General features: G+C 36.4%; 1 protein-coding gene across 4 annotated transcripts; it reads left to right on the top strand.

Moving 5' to 3' along the window:
* The first annotated feature begins 3,653 nt into the window (after positions 1 to 3,653).
* On the top strand, positions 3,654 to 21,636 carry ND-ACP (NADH dehydrogenase (ubiquinone) acyl carrier protein). Of its 4 annotated transcripts, XM_081751207.1 has the most exons (5): positions 3,654 to 3,880; positions 10,277 to 10,426; positions 10,473 to 10,586; positions 15,398 to 15,485; positions 20,839 to 21,636. In XM_081751207.1, exons 1-5 carry the CDS (start codon positions 3,719 to 3,721, stop codon positions 20,928 to 20,930), a joined length of 606 nt encoding a protein of 201 aa, XP_081607333.1. In that variant the 5' UTR covers positions 3,654 to 3,718; the 3' UTR covers positions 20,931 to 21,636. The 4 variants fall into 4 exon arrangements, with proteins under 4 accessions (XP_081607333.1, XP_081607330.1, XP_081607331.1 ...); XM_081751204.1 differs by lacking the exon at positions 10,473 to 10,586; XM_081751205.1 differs by lacking the exon at positions 10,473 to 10,586 and having other exon boundaries at positions 3,656 to 3,880; positions 10,301 to 10,426.
* Positions 21,637 to 22,295: the final 659 nt, after the last annotated feature.

The following is a 22,295-nucleotide window of genomic DNA, read 5'->3' as shown; positions in this document are numbered from 1 at the left end:
TCATTTTCGGTGTGATGACACGATGAGCCTGTCCAGGACGAGCATCGTCTTCCAGTGACTCGTGCGCCTCAAGGGATCTTTTGCGCCATTCAACAACAGTTGCACGACTCACGTCAGACTGTACTTACCGTACACAACCTTCATCCGTCGATACATTTCATGGCCTCCAACTCCCTCCACCGCCAAAAATCGAATCACTCCTCGCTGTTCCTGCTTACCCGCCTTCATGTTCGGGAGTGGACGATAAATTGTGTAACCACCTTCTCTTCGATGTGAAACCACACTGGCTCTATGCAACGTCAAATGGTGCGCACGCGTCAGTCTCGCTACCAATCGATGGCGCCACCATACCCAAAGTTACGTGGTGCCATCTTATATGTAAGCCAAAGTTAGACGCACTGACCAGGTTTCATTTGAATGTTCCTCACATATAGTTTACATAGTTTATTTTATTCTTAAGAAGGTAAAGGGACTTTGTGCGCGCCCTATATATTGTTATCTAAATAGTATAGATTGGGCCAAACTGATCCCGGGAAAGGATAAATATTTCGAAATTTTAATTGTATACAGAGTGTAATTTAATTAATATAACAAGCATCGGTAGGTGATTCCTGACACAGAGATCAGCAAAAGACGTCCTATGAACATATAGTATATTGGTGATATTGCCAGGGCAAGCAAGAGCCGAAAGCTTGGAAACCGTAAGTTCGTAGCGGTATAAATCGACGTTCAGAGGGATACAAACATACCTTCTCGGGCACGTCACAAGAGATGTTCAAGGTGTCCATCATGGACAGCAATGCATGTATGAAAACGTAGGATCATGGATTGGCGAATCCGTTCAAATATATCTGGGCCCTGAGGAATAGTTCCACAGGCGCTATGGATATGCTGTTCGTTGACATCGTTGACAGGAGTAGGTAGCATACACCACATTTTTATTGTGTCCACACAGATAAAAATCCAGTAGATTCAAGTCCGGAGACAGGGAAGCCCAATGCACTGGACTGCCACGCCTGATCGAACGTCTTGAGAAGTTGTGGGGAACATTCACACTGAAGTGCGCGGGTGTCCAATTATGCATGTACCATGTTGCGGCGAATCGCTAGGGAAACATTTTCCAGTTATTCGGGTAGTGTATCCTGCAGAAAGGTCAAATACTGTGCTCCATTCAGTACTCGGGATAGCATGTATGGGCTGATCAGATAATCAGACACACCATACATTGAATCCAAATAGATGTTGATGAGTGATAATTGTACTTTGGGGATTCGCATCTGCCCACGTGTGTGTGTATTGTGCCTGTTGACAATATCATCCCATCCAAACGTAGCCTCGTCAGTAAACAGAACTGATGCTTGAAGCAGATGATGGTAGTCAGTGGTTGAAGTGAGACGGTATGCCATACCGCTTCTGATTTTTCAATAATGAAGACATACCGCCTCTGGTTTTTCAATGATCAAGACATACCGTCACTGGAGAGTAGATGCTAAATATCTTTAATACATCCATTTTTATACACAGTAATTGACGAATAGCTTTGCACGTAAAAAGGTTTTATTTCTTATGTAGAAATAATTTTTAACTGAACGACACCGACATTTTGTTATCTTTTTCCTACCTTTTGTTTTTAAAATGAGACGTCTTCAAAGTTCATCTAGTCTATATTTTAATGTGCCGTATTGAATGCTTCTTTTTTATGTATGTGTGTGTCTTTTTGATTTAATGCATATACTGTCGTGTTTTGAGTATGGAAGGATTTAGGAGTTGTCTGCTGTGAGGGATTGATATTCCGGGGTTTGGAATACCCCTTGATCGAGAGGGGTCCGGGAGTTTTCCCGTAGGAAATTAATATCCTCATTCGGTTCCCGGTTTTTGAGCATTTTCGTGTATACTCTATAATACAACATACGGGGGATATATTTTTTAGAAAGTTGTGTGCGGGGACCAAAGTCTCTCCATCCCCCTCCCCCGTCCAGTAACTACAGATATCTCCAATGCTTTTCAGTCATTATGAAATAGAAATGCAATCTTTTAGGCAACATGCAAACACTGTATTTCAACATTCAGATAGATTTGACCAAGAGATAGAACACTTATTTATCCCTGGTTACCATAAACTTATTTATTTGCTTAAGATTACTCATCAGCTGCAGTCTTCAGAAAGGCCTTTATCAACGTCGGTGAGTGGTGGTGGTTCAGTAATGACGTCATCAACATGGCTGCCGCCGGAATTCATAGCACAATTTTTAACTGAGGATAACTTTCGACTTAATGAAGGTAGAAACTTCATTCGTGTATCAAATTGAAGGTAATAAACGTGTCTAAATTTTGATGCCATTGTCGTTTATTTTAATTGTCGCTCTCTTTAAATATGGCGCATGATTTTCTCAAGATTTAATTTCATTCGCATTGTCATAAATGTTTATTGACAAATAACTATGAAACCATTATAGATATGAAAAAAACGATATGGAAAAAACTCGATAGAGCAGAATTTGAGCTTTTCAACGATATCCACTTCATTACTGTATCTTAAAACATTGAATGAGTAATTCGAATTTATATATCATATGGTGTTATATTTTTCACCTCTAATATTATGCAAAGCAAAACGTGAAGACCAGTTTTATTTATCTCAAGTTTACCGTGAACTTTGTTAAGTGCTAAATATTTCAGATAGTCTTTAGTCTTGAGAAAGGTTTCTCTCAAGATTGGTGATTGGTGGGGATCCGAGTATTGACGTCATCGCTATGAATGCCGCGCCAACGTGTGATACTTTTCTTAAACAAATATAATTCTATAACGAAGCACGTGGAGAATTGTTCTTTATTCCTAAATGCTTGTAATGAAGTAGCCTTAGTTTTGTGTTATAGCGATAATATTTGTAGCTCTAATAGTCTCCCTAATATCAAATTTCTGCAAACATTCTGTATGTGGTTGGCGTCTGCTAGGAGAACGCTCTTGATAGAATCGTTTTACTGCTGCACGCCAATTGCCATCTACACGACCGTACATAAATAGCATTTTGGCCTATTAGTAGTTTGAATAACGCACCATGTTTTATCCTAGCACTGTCACTTGTCCTATTCAACACTCGCACCACAATGACCATTGATACTCCTGTACTGTAGCGTCTTGAACACAAGGGCCACCTGTGTGTGTAAACCGAGCAACTACATATGAAGGTTAAGGGAAAAAAAGAAGGAATGTCGCAAAACTGCATTTTCGAGAAAACGGTGTTTTAATATTGAAAAACGCGTAAAAAGAATAGGGTTAGTTAAATTTTTGCCCCTTTTTACATGGACATTTCTCCATCTACGCATGCATGACATATACAGTCAAACAATACCAAGAGTCACCAACAGATAGGACAAAGCACCCGATAAAGCACATACATGGACATCCCTTGCTTTTTCCCCTTACCCTTCATATCGAATATCAGGGTCACCTCTAGAAAACACTTCGAACTTGCTATTATCAAGTTTTCGACCCTCGCTAACTCTGTCAATATGTTAAATATGCTACATGTTCATAGGATCTTTTTTGCTTACCTCGGTGTCAGGAATCACTTCCGACGTTTGTTACGATTATAAAGTTACACCCTGTATATTTATTTTACATCATGGTAGGGCAACAGTGCTAGCGCATGTTGATGTTCATTTATTGAATAGATCTGAGCACAGCAGACTGCTGGGATTTCTTCCTGTAAGCGAAAATGGCAGCGTTAGTGCAAGGTGTAAGAGGAGCATTAGCTATAAGCACATGCCTGCTGCGGGCAGCCCTACCAAGGACAATCGCTGTTGGGACACAACAAAAAGGATTGCATTCATTATTTACCGATCTATCACAAGTGTCTCCTATTCGCACAGTAAACGAGGTAAGAGGAACAGTTTTTTTCTGATCTGCTCAGGTGCCTAAATAATGTCTTCCAAGCAGGTCCAGGTATACTGTAGTGTTATCCTGTAAAATTCATTTCGTTAATTTTTAGTTAATACTAATAATTAATACTTGGAATCTATACAGGTGTGTCAGTGATAGTTTTGGAAGATATTGTATGCAGCTGAGAAGTTTTGTAATTCGAGTATATTAATTACAAGCTTAGTTTCCACATTTTTTTAGTGGCTATATATATTTTTTTGCAAATTATTAATATAATAATAATAATAAAAACATATGGCTGCATCGATGCACAGTGTTTCGTAAAACTGAAAGAAAATAATTTTTAGCAATAGAAACCAATGGTTAGGGTATTCCTAATGATTTGTTCATCCACTAGAATTTTGTTAGCCGGTAGGTAAAATACCATTTGTACTTCGTAACATTGCAGTATTGCAAAGTAAGATACGGCTTACAGACTGTTTACATTTATTTTAACTGAGCTATTAGAAACAGTGCAAATTGAGAGTACAAGCACCACTAAAGATTCATTACGGTACTTATAATTTGGAATTTTGATAAAATGCACTGTAGGTTTACTTTGGGACGGTATAAGTATGATTGCTGTAGATAAAGCGTTTTCTGCACAAATTGTGGCTCAAACCGCGTGAAAGACTGGTATTCATTTTGGCCTATGTTTAGCAGAAGGGGTCCAGCTCTTTTCTCCAAAAAATGTTACAATTTTGGTAATTTCTGTTCACATTCGGTTAGTTTAGGGTAGGGTTAGTTAGTTTGTTAGGTAAGGCTAGTTTAGGTTACGTTAGGTTAGTTTAGTTTGTTATATTAGTGTAGGAGTCCCGCATAATTTTCAAAAAAATCATAGAATTTCGCCTATTTCTACTAATATTACGTTAGTTTAGGTTAGTTCAGGTTAGCTTACGTTAGTTTATGTTAGGTTAGATTTGGTTATGTTATGTTACGTCTAATTACTTGCATCACTCATTTCTCTTGTAAATTTTGTGTTTTTACGTGCTTCTGGACCCCTTCATTTTGGCTGACATTTAGCGTGATGTCATTTCTTTTTGCAGAAATGCACTAAACGAGGAGCTAGTGCATAAACCACGAACCAAGTTGTGTTAGGTGTCCACTAAAAAGCAGGAACGCTATGTAACCTAGTCACGATGGAAGTGCAGCAGGGGGGACTCGAGCGAAGTGACGGGGTGCGTCCTTAGGGAGCAGGCGCATCAGCGACGGGGAGCATACGCATAACCGAGAATAGTGGAAGAATAAATGAAATATCCGCAATAATTTTCACCTTCAAAATCACTTAAATAATCGTAATACTTCTTACCTTCAAAATGGCTTCACTGGTTTCCCGGCTACGAATGGCCCGCTGTGAGGAGGAACTCGTCTGTTTTGAATTTTTACTTATCCACACTTCGCACAGTTGATTTTAGGTTTCAACATACCATGACGCTGCAAAAACTTCATAATATGACGCTCTTTATCACACAATACTTTGTAATAAAAACGTATGTTTGCGTTATATCCATCACAAACGTCCATTGCAAACACGAACAGAACGTTCCTGCCGTTTATTTCCACCTTCTTCGCGTTCTTGTATTCTTTCGCTTCAGTAAATAGTTAGAATACGTTCACTACTATTCAAAATGTATTTCAATGTGATATCACACACTACTTCTTTTACGAAAAGTGTTTCACATCGTATTTTACCTATAAATTTTGTTTTCGGTAGAACCGTCTGTTCGAGTGAACCCTTTGTTTCTTTCGGAAATGTAATTAAACTATTTTTGGGGCAATGTTTAGCAGGTGTTCAACTATTTTTTCTAAAACAAAATGTTCGGTAGTTTCTGTTCATATTAGGTTAGGTTAGTTTTGTTAGATTATATTACAGGCATTACTGCTGTATCGCCGAATCACACAACAATTGAAAGAACAAAAACAGTAGTTTCTCCCCCAAAAGACCATGGCTCACTTGGTAGTGATTATTGTTCGAAATACAGTGTGGACCTGTGGCATAAAAACTAGTGGATAAAACACGAATTAACCTGTGCTAGGTGACCGCTAAAAAGCACGAATGCAGTCTAACCGGGTCAGGGCAGAATCGCATCAGGGACCTGAGCAGTAGCGACGTAATTCACCCGTAGGGAGTAGGCGCGTCAGCGGCGGTGCGTATACGCATAAACGAGGACAGTGGAAAATGCATTCATATGTCATAGAATGCAAGGCTTATGTGTTGCACAGCTTTGGGGGTCATCATGCTGAATGCCGACCGAAAAGTACCAGGATGTGCTAATTTAGGTTAGATTCGATCAGGTTTGGTTAGCTGTTCCTCCTCCTTTCTGCAGTTTCAGTTTGTTTCCACACTTACGATAGTCTGTTCGCCTGTTTAGTAGACCATGTGTTTCACACAATTTCAACAACTTTCTGACACTTCTTATTTTTGTATAACTCGATAAGACTCAAAAACGATGACACAGTCTTGTCATTTACGCATCACTTCCAAACTGCCTTTCCCATAAATCATGAGAAATGTACCTCTCCGCCAAATAGCCCCATCTGCCTCTACATAGTGCAGCTTACATGAAAAACAGCTAACACAACAAGTATTTTGTTAACAAACTATTTCCTTTCACCTTACTTTCACTCACTCTTCCTCAAACCAAAATATATATTCTACAATTAATCTGGTAAATTTTCTAAAATTGGTCCGGCTATACAGCAGTTAACACATTAGCTATTAGTGTAGGGGTCCAGCATAATTTTCGAAAAAATAAGAATTTAGTTTATTTCTATTAAAGGTAGTTTGGTTTAGGTTGGTTTATGTGTGATCTAAGTACTTGCATCTTCCTCTTCTGTGAATTTTGTATTTTTTACATAGTACTTCTGTGCCCCTTCTGGTAAACATTGGCCTATCTTTATTTTACTATTCAGATTACCAGTTGAAGTTTTATTTATTTTAGCGGAGTACCGACTAACGAACTTTATCCGTTTTTAAAATTGTTAAACATAGTTTAATTGTTTTAATAGTGATGTTACTATTTAATTCATGATACCGAGTGTCACGTATTTAACTGCGGCAGGTGGGGGCCCTGAAATACAAAATTTAGGGAGAAATTAACAGAATCAGGCGAAATACTAGTATGAAAATAAGAAAAAAGTTAATGGTTAGTGAAGGTTGAGTAATGCGCGAGAAAACGGAAGTTCAAACCTGGAATGTATAAGTTCGCAGAATGTTGCAATAAGATGGTGATGATATAAGGTGAAGAGGCAATGGATCGTAATATGACAGTGTTTCAAACCCACCATGTTATTAACTAAGGTAAGATGTGTATACTGCTGTAATGGAGCGAAATAGGCCTAAATAAATTTAGAGTGGAAGCAAGGAAACGGTGATTTGCATCTGAGATAAATGTAGTGAAATTGGGCAAAATCTTGGGTGATATCCCATGTTATGAGGGCATACTTAAATGTTGAAAGTACATGGAATAAGTTGTGTATTTATTTTATCATTAGGATTAAACATGAAAAAATATCGGGATGTTACACAATAAATGTATAATAAGGTGGAAGTAGGGAATGGGAAGTGTGCTCTGTGTCACATAAAGCTCAGTAACAAAGACATGATGAAAGAAAGTGCTATGTAAAGGCAGTGTGCAAACTGATAGATGCAAGTGCCGCAAAGCTTTGCGACACACGATTCATTTGTTTTATGTCGTTTGAAGTGTTTTCCCACTGTCGTCATTTATCTATATCCATCATCGCTGACGCGCCTGCTACATACGGACGCATCCTCTCATACCGTTCGGGGTCCCTGATGCACTCCCGCCCTGACTCGGTTAGATATCATTCGTGCTTTACTGTAGCCGCCTTGTACAAGTTGGTTCGTGTTTTATCCGCTGTAGTTTTATGATCTATGTCCTCACTGTGACTTTATTTATACTCATCACAGTTACAAATAACCATAATCAGTACGAAGTGATTTGGGGGGAGAAGCTGAATAATACCATTACCATTATTATTATCGAGTAGCTAACATTTAACTTTTAATTATAGGCAATATTAGTAAAGTTGTATTAAGTATTGGGTAAGCATAAGTGAATAGCATAGTGAATTTTTAAGTATTTCCTTTTTTAAAAAGATCTATATGCATTATTACTTGTGTTGCTTGGAGAACTTTATTTTCCTTTCGTGTCATTATTGCCATGTACAACGTAATTTCTTTTTCTAAACATTAGTAAAAAGTAGTAATTCGAGTACCATTGAACTACTTCACTGTGTGTAGTAAGATATTTTTCTAAACAAAGTATGGAGGGTCAGATTAAGGGATTTGCAAGAAACTATGGCAATCCTATAATAAGAACTTTAGAATATGTAAATGTAATAAGTAGATACAAAGATTAGTTTTGTATAGTGCTTAATAATACACAGGATAAGTGCGACGATAGTATCTCTTGGACATATAGTCAAAGTGAAAGAAAATAATCTCTTTTGTATCTGAAATTGTGTATCAACTATAAATGTATTTGCACTAAACCATATACCAAACAGATAACATTAGGACAAAATGATTGAACTAAATAGAGATCCAAAATATGATTATTTTTCGAAGCAACGATTATATGATATCGTACAGAACTTGAAATATTTTATTGTGATATGGGTGCCAGTTCTAATAATAGTTCCGACTCAATACTTAAACAGAGCTCCTTCGTGGCTAAGCGGTTAGCGTACGCGCCTTTGGCGTGGGAGACCCGGGTTCGATTTCCAGCGGGAGCTTATGTAGGCTTGGATTCAACGTTAATCAATAGGTCTACGTCTCATATAACCTCGCTTGTGATCGGGACGTTAAACTCAAATTCACATCACTGCGATACTTATACAAAATTCTTTCTTTCGCACTAGTGTGCTAAAATAGTTTGTCAGTCGAAGTTCCTTCAAATTTTGTGTCAGTGTTTGATGGTCAAGTAACAGAGTTCTGCGAGCTATTAAAAGAAAAGAATAAGGCGAATATACTAGACTATACTCGTAATTCAATGGCATTAGATAGATTTTGAACTATAGTTAACGAATTTATTATTACTTGTTCTTAATCTATTCAAAAACTCTTTGGAGGCCATATTTGGGAATAGTGATACTGAAAACAGCTAGGTGTCAGACTCGTATTTCCAGTTGTCATGGTGACCCTGCGCCAGGGTTGGCAAAAACCACGGTTTTTATTTAAAAAGCCAAATAAACAGGTTTTTTTGGTTTAAACCAGGTTTATTTGGTTTAAGTAATTTGCTCTATGTATTAATATCATATATAGACAGAAATAAGTTTGTTTCGCCTTGATGTTATTATGTAACAGCCGGGTTATGCAGGAAGGGGTCACATAAGCTTAAAGCGGAATAAAAACCGCTTCTCGAGTTACATCCGAGAGAAATTGTCCTCCATTTGAACTCGGAACCAGGATAATTGGCCACAAATGCGATACGTCTGCCGACTCACTCCCGAAGGAATCCTGATAAAAAAAAAAAAAATACGTTGTACTGATCTTTACATGGTTCTTAATATAACTGTCAAGAGTCATTTCAGAAGGACAAAAAGATAAACAGTTGCACAAGTGAAACCATTATACAGAATTACATATGGACAATTTCAAAGTACTACGGAGTACAGAAGAACTAATTTAGTGCAAGTTAGTTAACAACGACTTTTATTGGTCCAACTTAAAGAAATACAACGACTTAATTTGCATATCAGTTAGAAAAGTGACTAAAGATACGAATTATTTGAGTCCACTTTGGCTCAGACTCATTTATACATAAATAGATACCAAAGATACTTCTCATTTCACTAAATGCCTCTCGTGGGGTCTATATGACTCTCCCACACACATAAAAAGTACGGCATTTCGATGTATTTTATCAATAGTAAACATTGAAACGAAACAATATTTAGAATTTTTCTTTGATTGCAATTACACAACAATAATAACAGCTACAAAAAAATCACAAAACGAACATTTATAAACTTATATAAAAAAGTTGCTTTTGTAGTATAATCTTTTTGAGTAATGAATGGGGAATTTAGGTCTGAATATAATACGAATAATATACGGGAGTGAAACGTGATAACCCACAAATGTGTGTTCATCAAGATTTTACAAACACTTACACTTTTACGAACATTTTTCGTTTTTTGGTTTAAACCAGTTGGTTTTTTTGAAAAAACCAGCTGGTTTAAACCTTGGTTTAAACCAGCCAACCCTGCCCTGCGCCAGGGATTTTTCGATCCCTGATGCCGTATTTTCAAGTATACATATAGGTCAGTACTGTCGCACTTGTTCTGTAACTTTCCATTTCGTTAGTTCCATTCTTTTCTTTTCTTACAGCCGATATTTTTTTCTTGTCTGCAGCTAAACCAAGCCTTTCGGTCAACAGGTCAGGTTCGGGGCTTTGCTGATGATAAACTTTCCATGGATCAGATCCGTGAGCGAGTTCTTAAAGTTTGCCGAGCATATGACAAAGTTACTGCAGACAAGGTACTTATACATATTATATGTATCATTTTTGTTCTGTCTTTTTCAGACTGTTGGTACCCCAAAACGATTTTATAGTGCCAAGGAACCGCTGACACTCGAGCTCATTCGGGATAGAGTGTTCTTAGTCCTTAAACTGTATGATAAAATTGACCCAGCTAAGGTACTTAAATGATTTTATTTGTAGAGCATCCATTTCGTTTTTCAAACATTATATCTTTTATAATTCCTATATGTATAACTTAAGTTCATTCTTAGAATGTTTCTATCATAGTGTAGAATGGTACCAAATACATAATTATACTGATAGCAAAGGTTGAGGTAACATTTTGAAAATATGTAATTAAATAGGAAACTAAGCGAAATTTTCTGGCTATACAACCCACGAAGTGTTGTGGCCAACCAAATGACATACTTTTAGCTGGGCAGTGCATTTATTTTCAGCGCCATTGTTTCCTGCTTTCTAGATTTTAATTCGCCACCTTATAATACACGTAACTGTGCAATTGGTGAAACGATAAAACTCCGAGAGAACTCACGGAGACAATGTTGTTCACCACAAGCCTATATAGCTTGGGGTCGAACCAGGAACTCCAGCACCAGAAGTGAATCCTCTGTTACAGCTGACATGCCCTCTGATCTTTTGAAAAATTAGTGTTGAAAATTCTCATGGCCTTTCGTGTTGATATACACACGTGCACTAGCAAAAGTTACATAGCACGTAACCCTAGAAGTAAGGATATTTTGTAGTTTATTCAGTAAGAAAGCTTTTCCGAAATTTGTTCTTACAACAGTAGTCTGATTTGCAGCGTTTATTTGGAGTGTGCACCATTTGTTAATGATCATGTGTGTGTTCCTGTTCTGTGAAATTGAATTTTGACTTGAGGTGACAACTAATACATTTCAGGAGGGACGAAGGGCTGCATTATGCATTTGGTACCAGTAGTCAAAACTGTAGTGATTATTTCTGTAAATGTTTTTTAAAAATAATAATGCATTAATTGGTCCTTCGTATATGCCACTGCTGATTTTAATTATTGTGATCAGCGAATGCATTATTATGATTAGTGTTGTAACTAATCTTCATTAAGTATTTATTTTACTTAGTAATTATTTTCAATTTAAGCATGTTTTGTATTCAAAGTTTCATATTCAGTCAACAGAGACTATATACTAGATTATTTTGTTGCCTAATGTATGATTTATAAGAACAGTGCACTCATCTGTATCCTGCGGTGCAAAGATGAGCGCATTATTCTTGTACATGTGCCCTACAGCTTGTATTAGTAATTGTGTAGTTTGGTTGAGTTTTATGATCATGTTGAAAAGGACATTCTTTAGAAAATATACTTAGAAGTGAATATACCGATTAGATTACAAATATTTGTTACTTATTTAGTTCATTAATTAGCTTATCCACGATATATTAAACGCCGAGAGTTAAGTATGTTACAGTTTACTTACCATGTATTAAATGATTCTCTTAATATATTGAAAATACATTATCACATCTCGGATTTTCATAAGCCAATCTGGTACCGTTTTCACGAGTTAGAAATATATAAATAAGAAGCTACTATTGGATAATTCACTCTGCTGCACATTGTCAGTCTTTTCATTCTTTCTTTCTTCTTGTTGAGATCTGTGTGTTCTTACCTCAATTTAGTAGGTAATACTACTGATGAGGAGATGGATATGTATTATACCTGTAGTCGAAATATATTTTTTAACAGAGACTACTTCTAAAAGTGAATAACTTTTCTACTCTTGGAAACGATAATAGTTCGGTTAGCAAGGTTTTGAGATGATAGTGCCTTCAATGTTATTGAGAGAATCATGCAATGTACAGTGCATGAAGTGCATTTTATTCGGTTTACTTGGAGTCAGCGAAGACTGTGATGGATTGTAGGAATACCAGTGCATTTACCAAGAATGTTTTTTTGGTTGTACAATAATAATAATAATAAGTGAAACCTATATGAATCCATCCCAAATGTAGGCACTTTAAAAAACAAATTTTACACGGAGATTTGGATCAAATTTGGATACAACTTAGCCTGATCACAATTCTAGAAGCATTTTCCAAGTGTAGAAGGCATGATAGCATACCTTGTATGGTAGCTTGAAGCCAAGTATCGTACTCATACAGATCGTAAAAGTTCGCAAGAAGATTAAATAACAGGTGCACATCTTATATTCAAAAATTTATTTATTTTTTGTATATAATTACAACCCTCTGAAGCCGTTCTTATTACCTACCTGTAGTCGCCTTTCTTTTGTTATCTATTCATTCTCGAAGATTTTATTGAAATATTTTAAGAACACAAGGCCGTCCGGAAAATCTTTAAATTTATAGTACTAAGTGGATCTTCGCTATAGAAGTCTGTCCTAATATTAAACTTTTAATGTAAGTTATTTATTGCGTTAGGGTGACGGAAAGATAATATACTGTTGAAATTCTCTTTCTCCGAAATACCTACACGTAATGGAATTCATGTAGGCTTCTTTTTTATTATTATTTTATTTTCTCCCTCTTTTATACCTTCTTTAACATGAACCTAATTTAGGTTTTAAACGCAGTTTAAAAGTAAGCACTAGACCTTGCATCTAGGAAGATTATTTCTTCCTATGTGATTTCGGCCCTCTCTGGGACCTTCTTAAGTAACTTTTTTTATTTTATTTTTGCTTAATTATTGATCCACGTGGAGGACACTTTGAAACATTAAAACCCAGGCAAATTTAATTTTCTATTCTTGCAAATTTAATTTTAGCCACTTATATAGTATAGAAAACTATCTACACGCGTTTGACGCCAAGTGAGTCCTTATAGATGTCCGTAAGTAACGATGTATTAGGATGTACAAGCTACTCTAAAATGTATTGGGTTTTCATGTGATTTAAGTTCTTGTGTTTTAAGAATGACCACCACGTGGATGAATAATTAAGAAAAGAAATAGCAGTAAAAGAGCGATTACTTAGAAAGGTCCCAGAGAGGGTCGAAATCACATAAGAAGAAATAGTGTTTCTAGAGACAAAGTTAGTGCGTATTTTTAATCTATAAATATATATCCTAAAGCGTCAATTAGCAAGTATTGAAACATACGTGTTGATATGAAGAACATACAAGTGATAAATGGAAAAATATTTCCAAATTTATTACGAAACTCTATTCATCAGCAATACATTATAGATACATTGCGATTCGTTAATTGATAAGTTATTTGCGAAAGAAATTTAATGATACTAATATTACTTTTAAGTTCTTGTATAAAAGAGAAGCTTGTATAAATCGCCCCCCTCCCCCCCCCCAAAAAAAAGTAATATTACACTGATATTTGGATTAAATTGAGCAATCTGTGATGTGCCAGCATTATCACTGAGTTGGAGTTTCATAATTAATGAGGAAAATTGTAATAACTTGAATTATACGCTTAATTATTTTGATTGATTGGGGGAACGAACTTTACAAACTGTGTTATGATTCCCTTTTTTAGGGACTATCGTAAAAATCACAGAGATGTAAACGCAGTGAAGCAAATTGAAAATGTTTATTAAACTGTGCTTTATTATAGACTGTGTGTGTGTATGAATAGTAGTAGTTTTGTCGCATTAGGTTGATTCCTTTCTTGAATCCGATAGCTTCTGCTTTGTCTTGCACTGTTTTTACATTTAAAATTGAGACGTTATGCGTGAGGTACAGTAGATTAAGGTAGAGAGGATTGTACGTATGATTTTGAATAGTATTCGCCTTCATCTATATAGCTACGAGTATAACTGCTAGCAAGTATCTCCCAAACGCATGTTCCTTTTAAATTGTTCCGGTAAATGTAGCATATAATTCTAATATTAATATTGGAAAGAAGAATAATCTTGAACTCCCTCATGGTTATATGGTTAGCGTACGCGTCTTCGGCGCAGGAGACCCGGGCTCGACTCCCTGTATGAGTTCGTGTTATATTTCCAAATGGACTTGAAACTATTGAAAATTAGATTATACACGCTAATGTTAAAAAAAAAAATCCAGAAATATGTAGCAATACTTCCATCAATTAATAACTGAGAAATCTAATGTTAATAAATATAATTTATTTTCTAAATTGCTGGGATCAGTTTTAGTTCAGCAAAGGAACATTTAATACACAAGAATATATTTAGTTATTCTTGAGCTATCACAAAGGGGTGGTGTGGAGAATCCCTAGTATCTTTCAGGGAAAAATTGTCTAGTTCATTGAATGGTTGTGGTTGGAGTTTAATATCTCATCGCCGAGGCCATATGCGACGTGGACCTTCAGGTTAATGTACGATCCGAATTACATGAGTTTCTACCAGGACAAATGCTAACCATATATCCAGCAGAGTTGTTATTTATTAAAATGTTCTTCTGTGGAGATCTATCTTGGCTTAAAGATTAGTGGTTAGATTTCCAGTGGGTAGGCCAACGCTTCAAATAGTCTTCTTACAAACTAAATTCGAAACTTTTGTAAGCTGTACATGCAAATGGTTACTCAGTTATTTCACATGGTTCTATCTCCTCACTATCCTTAAGCTTGTTCTTTATGATAGAGAATAGACTGTGTTATGTGCAACAAACTTCGGCATTCTATGCTAAATGTATATTTTCGTAGTTTTTTCACTTCAATACTTTTAATGCCAATCATCGATTTGTTGGCCAAGCTGAATTTGTTAGCAGTAGTTCTACGACCCGTTTATCGGCCATAGTTTTCATATGCTTGTAATTATTGTTTGAATCAATAGAAGCAGATCCTGTTTTCACATGAGGATATCTTGATCCATCGACCCAATCAGGAATGCGATGCGTTTTTCGTTCGTAACATCGGAACGTAGGTTGGCATCAAAAGGGTTAAAGGGATCTTTAATAGCAATCATTCATTGTTTTAAACATATTGAGTAAATTGTAATTTTCTTGTATCACGTTTGGACGGAATAATTATCCTTATATGCTGTTTATTTCAGCTATCATTAGAGTCACACTTCATGAATGATCTTGGTTTGGATTCGCTGGATCATGTGGAAGTGATTATGGCTATGGAGGATGAATTCGGTAAGTAGCATGGACAATAGAATTGTTATTTAATACAAGCAATTGAAATTCACGACCCTTCCAGTTTTATCTTTTTATGACCCTTAGGATTCGAAACCCATATCCAATCTGATCCAACCCGTATCGATTTAGATATCCAATTCTGTTTCGTTTCTTGTAAATTAGAAAATTGAATAAAGAAAGAAAAATACTAATTATATAGAAAGAATAATTGTTGCCTTCTTCTATTTTCGGTAACTTAGAAAACATGCTTGTGTTGAAATGGTATATAGACATCTTCATACAATTTAAATGCAGACATTGTAGAAGAGAATGTTTTAAGTAATGAGAACTTTAGCTTTCGTTTATATCAATTGATGATAAGCATGAGCTACTCTGAGGGTAGTAAAGTTGGTAGAATTTGGTCGCCCATTTACCTTTGTGCTGCTAAATATTGAGATCTAGTAATAATCTTCAATAGGTTAGGGTTCCTAGAAACGGGAAAGATGGGAAAGGTCAGGGAAATAGCATGTAATTTTTATAACAGGATGAGATTTGTATTTACTCTGAAGTCAATAAGTGATTCTTTTATGAATATCTGGTTGATCTGTAATTGAAAATAGAAATAACACAAACCTTTGAGCCAAGCACAATATGTGTAACAGTTGTAACGTTAATTTATTTTCGTTACGTTACTTTCCCTGGTTCCAAATGTATATATCAGGGTTGGCTGGTTTAAACCAAGGTGGTTTAAACCTTGATTTAAACCAGCTGTTTTTTAAGTTTAAACCAAAAAAACGAAAAATGTTCGTAAAAGTGTAAGTGTTCGTAAAATCTTGATGACATGTGGAGAGGGGATTTGGGGATAAGTCGCTAAAGTGTCTTTCAAAATAGCTCTATTCTAAAGTTGTGCGCCATCTGAAGCGACACCAGAGCCGGTAGAAATCAGTGTGCCAATTAAAGGATATTTTAAGAGGGGAATGAAGTGCACATCCGAGAAATTTAACATGAGGAAGTTCAAAACTTATGGGAGACATCCAGTTCTTCAGAAGGGAATTCCCTCCTCATCCTTCCTGATAAGTTGCACATTGGTAGGAGTACACAGTTAACATATAACTTGAAAAATACTGTGAGGTATACGGATAGAAGATATATCCTTAAAACAAGGGAGAAGATATAGTTTGACACAGTAAGAACGGAATAGAGAACAAAAGTACATGGGTAGGGGGAGATAACGTGGGTTTATCCAAATACAACTAGTACAGTTGCTGTTTAAAACGCTTGTTTCATTCTACAGAAAATGAGTACAAATCTTGGTATCAATATAAATAGTACTGCGTTTATATTTTTTTTATATTATGCTCTCTTTACAGGTCAAGTCATAGGTTCGGTTTTGTATGTACAGAGCGTATTGGTATACAACCTTTCCCCTCATATCTATTCCGTCTATCAAAACAAAACATGGTACACTCATTTCTTATCCCCTATAGTATTTTTCGAGATGAATTTGGATTGTATGCTTTACCCAGGCCCACTCCAGAGGGGGTCAAAGTTGATGGGAGAGATTTTGAATGGAATTTTCCCGACATTCGGATGAATGTCCGTGAGCTTCAAAATACAATCCACGTGTTATGTTCTCTCTCTCTTTCTCTCTCTCTCTCTCTTTCTCTCTCTCTCTCTCTCTCTCTCTCTCTCTCTCTCTCTCTCTCTCTCTCTGAAAAGCACACTGGCTCACGTGCACATTCACAAATGCGCATACATGAAATATATACCTGCACAAATAAAACACACACACATTCTATCTCACGCTGTTTCACCCTCGTTGTTTCCGCAATGATGGCTAATATGATAGCTGGTAAAGACATTTAAATGAAAAAACTTTTTCAGAGGAAAGACTGGTGGATTAGAAGGAACACAAGTTTCTTATCTGTGACTAGCAAGTATTCTGCGATATCCCCCATTTGAGACCAGATTATATCAACATGAGTATTCAAGACATCATTGTGTTGGATATCGATATTTGATGTCGAAATCTACATTCAATGTCGTCGATATTTGATATGAATATTGTCGATATTTGATATCAATATTGTCGATATCGATATATGGATTCGATATCAGAAAAATATCGAACGTCCATATCGCACAGCTCTAACTAAATCTTTGGCTTCATCAGACAGATAATGTGGCTGATGAAGCCAAAGGTTTAGTTAGTAGGAGAAACTGTTAATACATATTGTGCTTTACTCAGAAGCTTTGTGTTATACCCTTTTATATAGTACTTATCGGTTTTTACATAGCTGTTTAATGCATGCGGTTCTGCACAGTTTAAACATGAAAACCTACTAATGTATATCTATTTGATAATGTAGGAAATTTGTTGCGAGACAACATAATTCGAAACCAAGCATACCAAGGTACCAATCCGGATGTACTCAGTGTTCGTGTGACGAATCCGTAAAATCCCATTAGTAGTGGAAATGTTGATATTTGATATACAGCCAAATGTTTTCTGAAAGTAACGGGACTTCAAATCAAGAAACAGTAGAAACAGGAGTTTTAAGTGATTGCCTCTGAAATAATCTTTCAAAACTTTAATGTAGAACTTCTTTGAAATACATCAAAGTTATCTTTTTATTCGTTCCTCATGTGATTTGGTGTTTATCCAGTGGACAAAAGAGATGTCGCCCTCTTATAAATGAACTATTACATCATTCATAAAGTGCTTGCTGAAAACAACAAAAACAAAGTGCATTTTTTATTTAGTAATAGACTGCATGACAGGAATGAGGTTCTAACCTGGGTACTCCAGCTTAACCATGCCGATGCTATCCAATTCATTGCCTGCATAACCGTACATACCATCGCTCTTGAAGTTGGTGCTCAGCCACTCAGACCACATGGACTGTAGAACACAACTTGTTTTGTGCTTGGACAACCCAGTGTCTACATTACAGAACACCTCTGACGGTTGAATCATATATTATATTGATGAAGGAAGGAAATAGTCGATTGTATATCACACCAGTTCCTCTTTCTGTGCGAATTCAATGATACACAAAGAACGAAAAATGTTCGATTAGACCTGAATTCGAAATTGGATGCCAGGCTCACCCTGCCGACGCTGTAGCTACTATGCTTTTCAGAAAACACATCGGTACAGTAAGCGAGAGACCCGGGTTGAAATCTGTCCAGTCGTGGACTTTGTACTCTTTTTGGATCAAAAGATCCAATATATTTCAGGCAAAAATTTTGTTGTAGGCCTTATATCTGGAGAACCAAAACTATAATGTAGCCAAACCGAAACTATCACTTAACTCACTATGATGTGTTTATTCTGTAATTTAAAAAAAAAAAAAAAAAAAAAAAAAAAAAAACTATTTAGGGGCCGTTCAAAAATTTTGTGACCCTGATCCAAAAACTAATTATTGGCCAAGATCGCTATCGTTTGATGCATTTTTTCGAATCATTCCTAAAATTCTTGTATCATTGAATTCACAATATCAAGACTAGGTCAGCGCTTGTGTCTTGTGGATTTAGTGGCCCCGCGTGGCGTAGTCGCTAACGCTCTCGCCTTCGGTGGGGGCACTCGGTCGAAAAAGTGTAACAGCTTTTTCAGGCCAGCCAGCTTGAATGAGGTTTTCCTGGGTTTTCCTCATTTACATCAGGCAAATGCCGGGATGGTACCTAACTTATAGGTCCCAGGCCGCTTCCTTCCTTCCCTTTCCCCGGATAGTGTGCTCGCCGAGGGACACCATCCCTCAAACATGACGGGCTAAATGGTCATAAGATGCCGAGAGCCCAGAAATCTAAATCCTAAATCTCCCTGTCTTGCGCTTTTAAGTGACTTTGAGTGTGCCCTTATAGTTGGGCTACGACAAACCGGGTTATTGATCACTCTGTGTAACATATTTGGATGTCCTGCAGGTGCCTCTATGCCTGTTGGAATCACTACCACATAACATAGCAGTATACCAAATTAGGTCCAGATCTTGTAATTCCTGCTGAGTATTAAATTCATTTCTACCAGTGAGAAGTCAGAGTACGTCAGAATGTTTTTACGTGCATAAGCATCTAAAGCGCACTGCGACGCAATTTATAGCAGTAGTTTAGTCAATCATTAAGCTTCACTAAAGGATGTAGTAAAAGTATAAGACATGCTTATTATCATATTAGTGTTCTCGTTCCGTATTACTTTCTCTTTCCCTGCTTTTCCTCTGGTCTGTCTTTGTAGGGATCCTCGTCGTCTGTAACTACTTGCGATTAGACTTACCACATTGATTTAAGAATTAATATCAGTGACTCTATTTCATACATATTCATTTGCTCACTAACTATTAAACATACTTCTCTCTAACTCCATCTCATTTCTAGTTATATGTCTGTAACTCACTCGGATCTTAACATTCATTCTAAACTGTATGTGATAAACCTTTAAATTGCTACCCACTCACTAACTATATATATAAATCATTTTGTAAAAGAATTCTGCCATTGTAAATTTCCATGTGAAAACATATATAAAGTAAGAGAAAAGGCATAACTCCATCGAAAGAATTAGGTCAGGTACGGTCACCTTACGTGAAATAGAAACATTATTTCGTATACATTTTGTATGGAGAGCTTAGGACATTTTTGTGTAGAACGTGTAGGAACCATATAATTAGATTTCCAAACTGTATTGTGTGGACTTTAGTGCTGAACCGATAATATCTGTAGAGATTTTGTAAGACTCCTCCACTTTGTCGCTCCAGTATGTGATTTGTGTTGTCCACCACAAATTCACATGAACTCTGATCGAATCAAACCTTTCGCACTAGTGGTGAGCGCTTAGTAGATATGAGGTTTTATAAAACGATGCTTAGTTATGTATGTTCGCGCACAGAAGAAATATTGACTTTACAATTTATAGTATGCCTAAACCTAGAACATTTAAATGTCCTTCAGGGACCGCGGTGGCTCAGTGGTAGAGCGTTCACCTCTGGTGCTTGGGGTCCTGGGTTCGATCCCAGCCCCCGCCAAGTGAACTTTGTGGTGGACAAACACCGTGTGCGTGGGTTTTCTCGGGGTTCTCCTGTTTCCTCCCACTTTCTTCATTCCCCCATTTCATTCATTACTCATCATCACCGTCTCCTTTAGCCTAACCGGCATAACCGTGGGATGTAAAACTCAAAGATTTCTTTTCATTTTTAAATGTCCTTCCTTTATCTGTATATCCTAAGGACTGTAGCGGTGAGAAATAAGAACATTTCTGTTACGAAAGAGGTGAGGTTCCTGCAGAGTAACTTGTAACTTTTCTTGTTTAAGTTGTGCTATTTTATGTAGTAATTGTTTTCAATTTAACCATATTAACTATGTTTTTCGTGCCTTTCAGGATTTGAAATTCCGGATTCAGACGCTGAAAAGTTAGTTAAACCAGCAGATATTGTTAGGTACGTTGCAGATAAGCAGGATGTATATGAATGAATGTTGTATTGTTAATCGCAATAATGTAAGGAGTAAAGCAATCAGGTGCAAAGTACACTCACACACACCTACACACCTGTGTGTGTGTGAACCGGTGACCTAAAAGGAAGAAAACAATTGTTTTGACTTATTAGAACCTATAGGTTCATTTAATTATTATATAGCAAGCATCTTGCTCCGATAGTGTTCATTTTACACCTTGGTTGTTGTAAATTGCAAATCAAGAGTGCAACGTGGTTCTAGTTGGTTTTTAGTAGAAGCTATTGTAATGCCAATTGTATGTTTTAATTCCTCTTCTCTATTCAAATTTTGTGAGTTGGGTAGAAAAGACAAGCATTTAGTGTCAAATAAAATATTCTTTATGTATGTGAATTCTCAACTTGTAATTAAGTATAAAATACTTTCTCCTCTATCAGAGTTAGTAGAAGTACTTGTTGCTAAAATCTTTTCCTAGTTAAGTTATTGGTTCGTAGTCACAAATCAATGTGATTCAGATATCCATTATAAAAAGAAAAAAAAAATCCAGTTCAACTAATAGAATCATTGATGTCTGTAAAACAATTTATTCTTCCGATTCGAACTACTTTCTATAATCTTTTCCTGTGCTGATTTATAGTGTATAGAGAAGGCAATTAGTTTTATTTGCCTCCACTACGGATATATATATATGAATCGATTTTTTTGTTAAATAAAGGAATAATCGTAATGTTCTTTGTTTTATTGTAAGCTTTGTTTAATTAAGAGTTGAGGTAAGGCAGAAAATCCTGATTGTACTGACTGGAACTCGAACCGATTTCCCGTTTGCCAGGTGGTCACTCCACTTTCATTTAACTACATAAACAGTATTCCTGTGTTTTTAAGTCTTTTTGTTCCACACTTATTATTCAACCACCTGTCGGCAGTTTGCAGAAGAGATCTAAAACTGAAGATATTTCAGTTGAGAAACTTTGCCATGATGTGTATATTCACTTAATGATTTTTTTTTTTCTTTTTTTGCGGAGTCACCCACGGACGATATTTAAGGGCATTATTCTAACGTTCTCCTGGGGAAGTTGAAGGGAGAGCGCTCGAAAAACTTTGGATGGTTGGTAGTGTGATTTGACTTCGGTACTACAGCTTGCGAGAAAAGAACCCTGACCCTTCATGGCTGCTTGCTTGATGTGCTAAGATACAAAAAGACATAAAACAACAATGAAATAACAGAAAATGTGGTTGCTTGCCAGCCTAGCGAAGACTCGAAATGTTCTGTCTTGACGACCAGTTTTTTTATTAATTTAGTCATCCCTCCCCCTCTCTGTTCAGTCCTTATTCCGTTCCTAACGTTACTTGATGTATATGAAGCTATTTAAACAATGGTACAGTGAG

Source organism: Thermobia domestica, chromosome 3, assembly GCF_964235325.1.
Source record: "Thermobia domestica chromosome 3, izTheDome1.hap1.1, whole genome shotgun sequence".
Lineage (NCBI taxonomy): Eukaryota > Metazoa > Arthropoda > Insecta > Zygentoma > Lepismatidae > Thermobia > Thermobia domestica.
This window is presented reverse-complemented; position numbering and strand designations above follow the sequence as displayed.

Bases quoted from the DNA above. Each gene is read 5' to 3' on its own strand.
- ND-ACP (XM_081751207.1), top strand. From the start codon at position 3,719: ATGGCAGCGTTAGTGCAAGGTGTAAGAGGAGCATTAGCTATAAGCACA. The intron at 10,427-10,472 runs GTACTTATACAT...TGTCTTTTTCAG, and splicing joins ACAAAGTTACTGCAGACAAG to ACTGTTGGTACCCCAAAACG. The intron at 15,486-20,838 runs GTAAGTAGCATG...CGTGCCTTTCAG, and splicing joins GGCTATGGAGGATGAATTCG to GATTTGAAATTCCGGATTCA.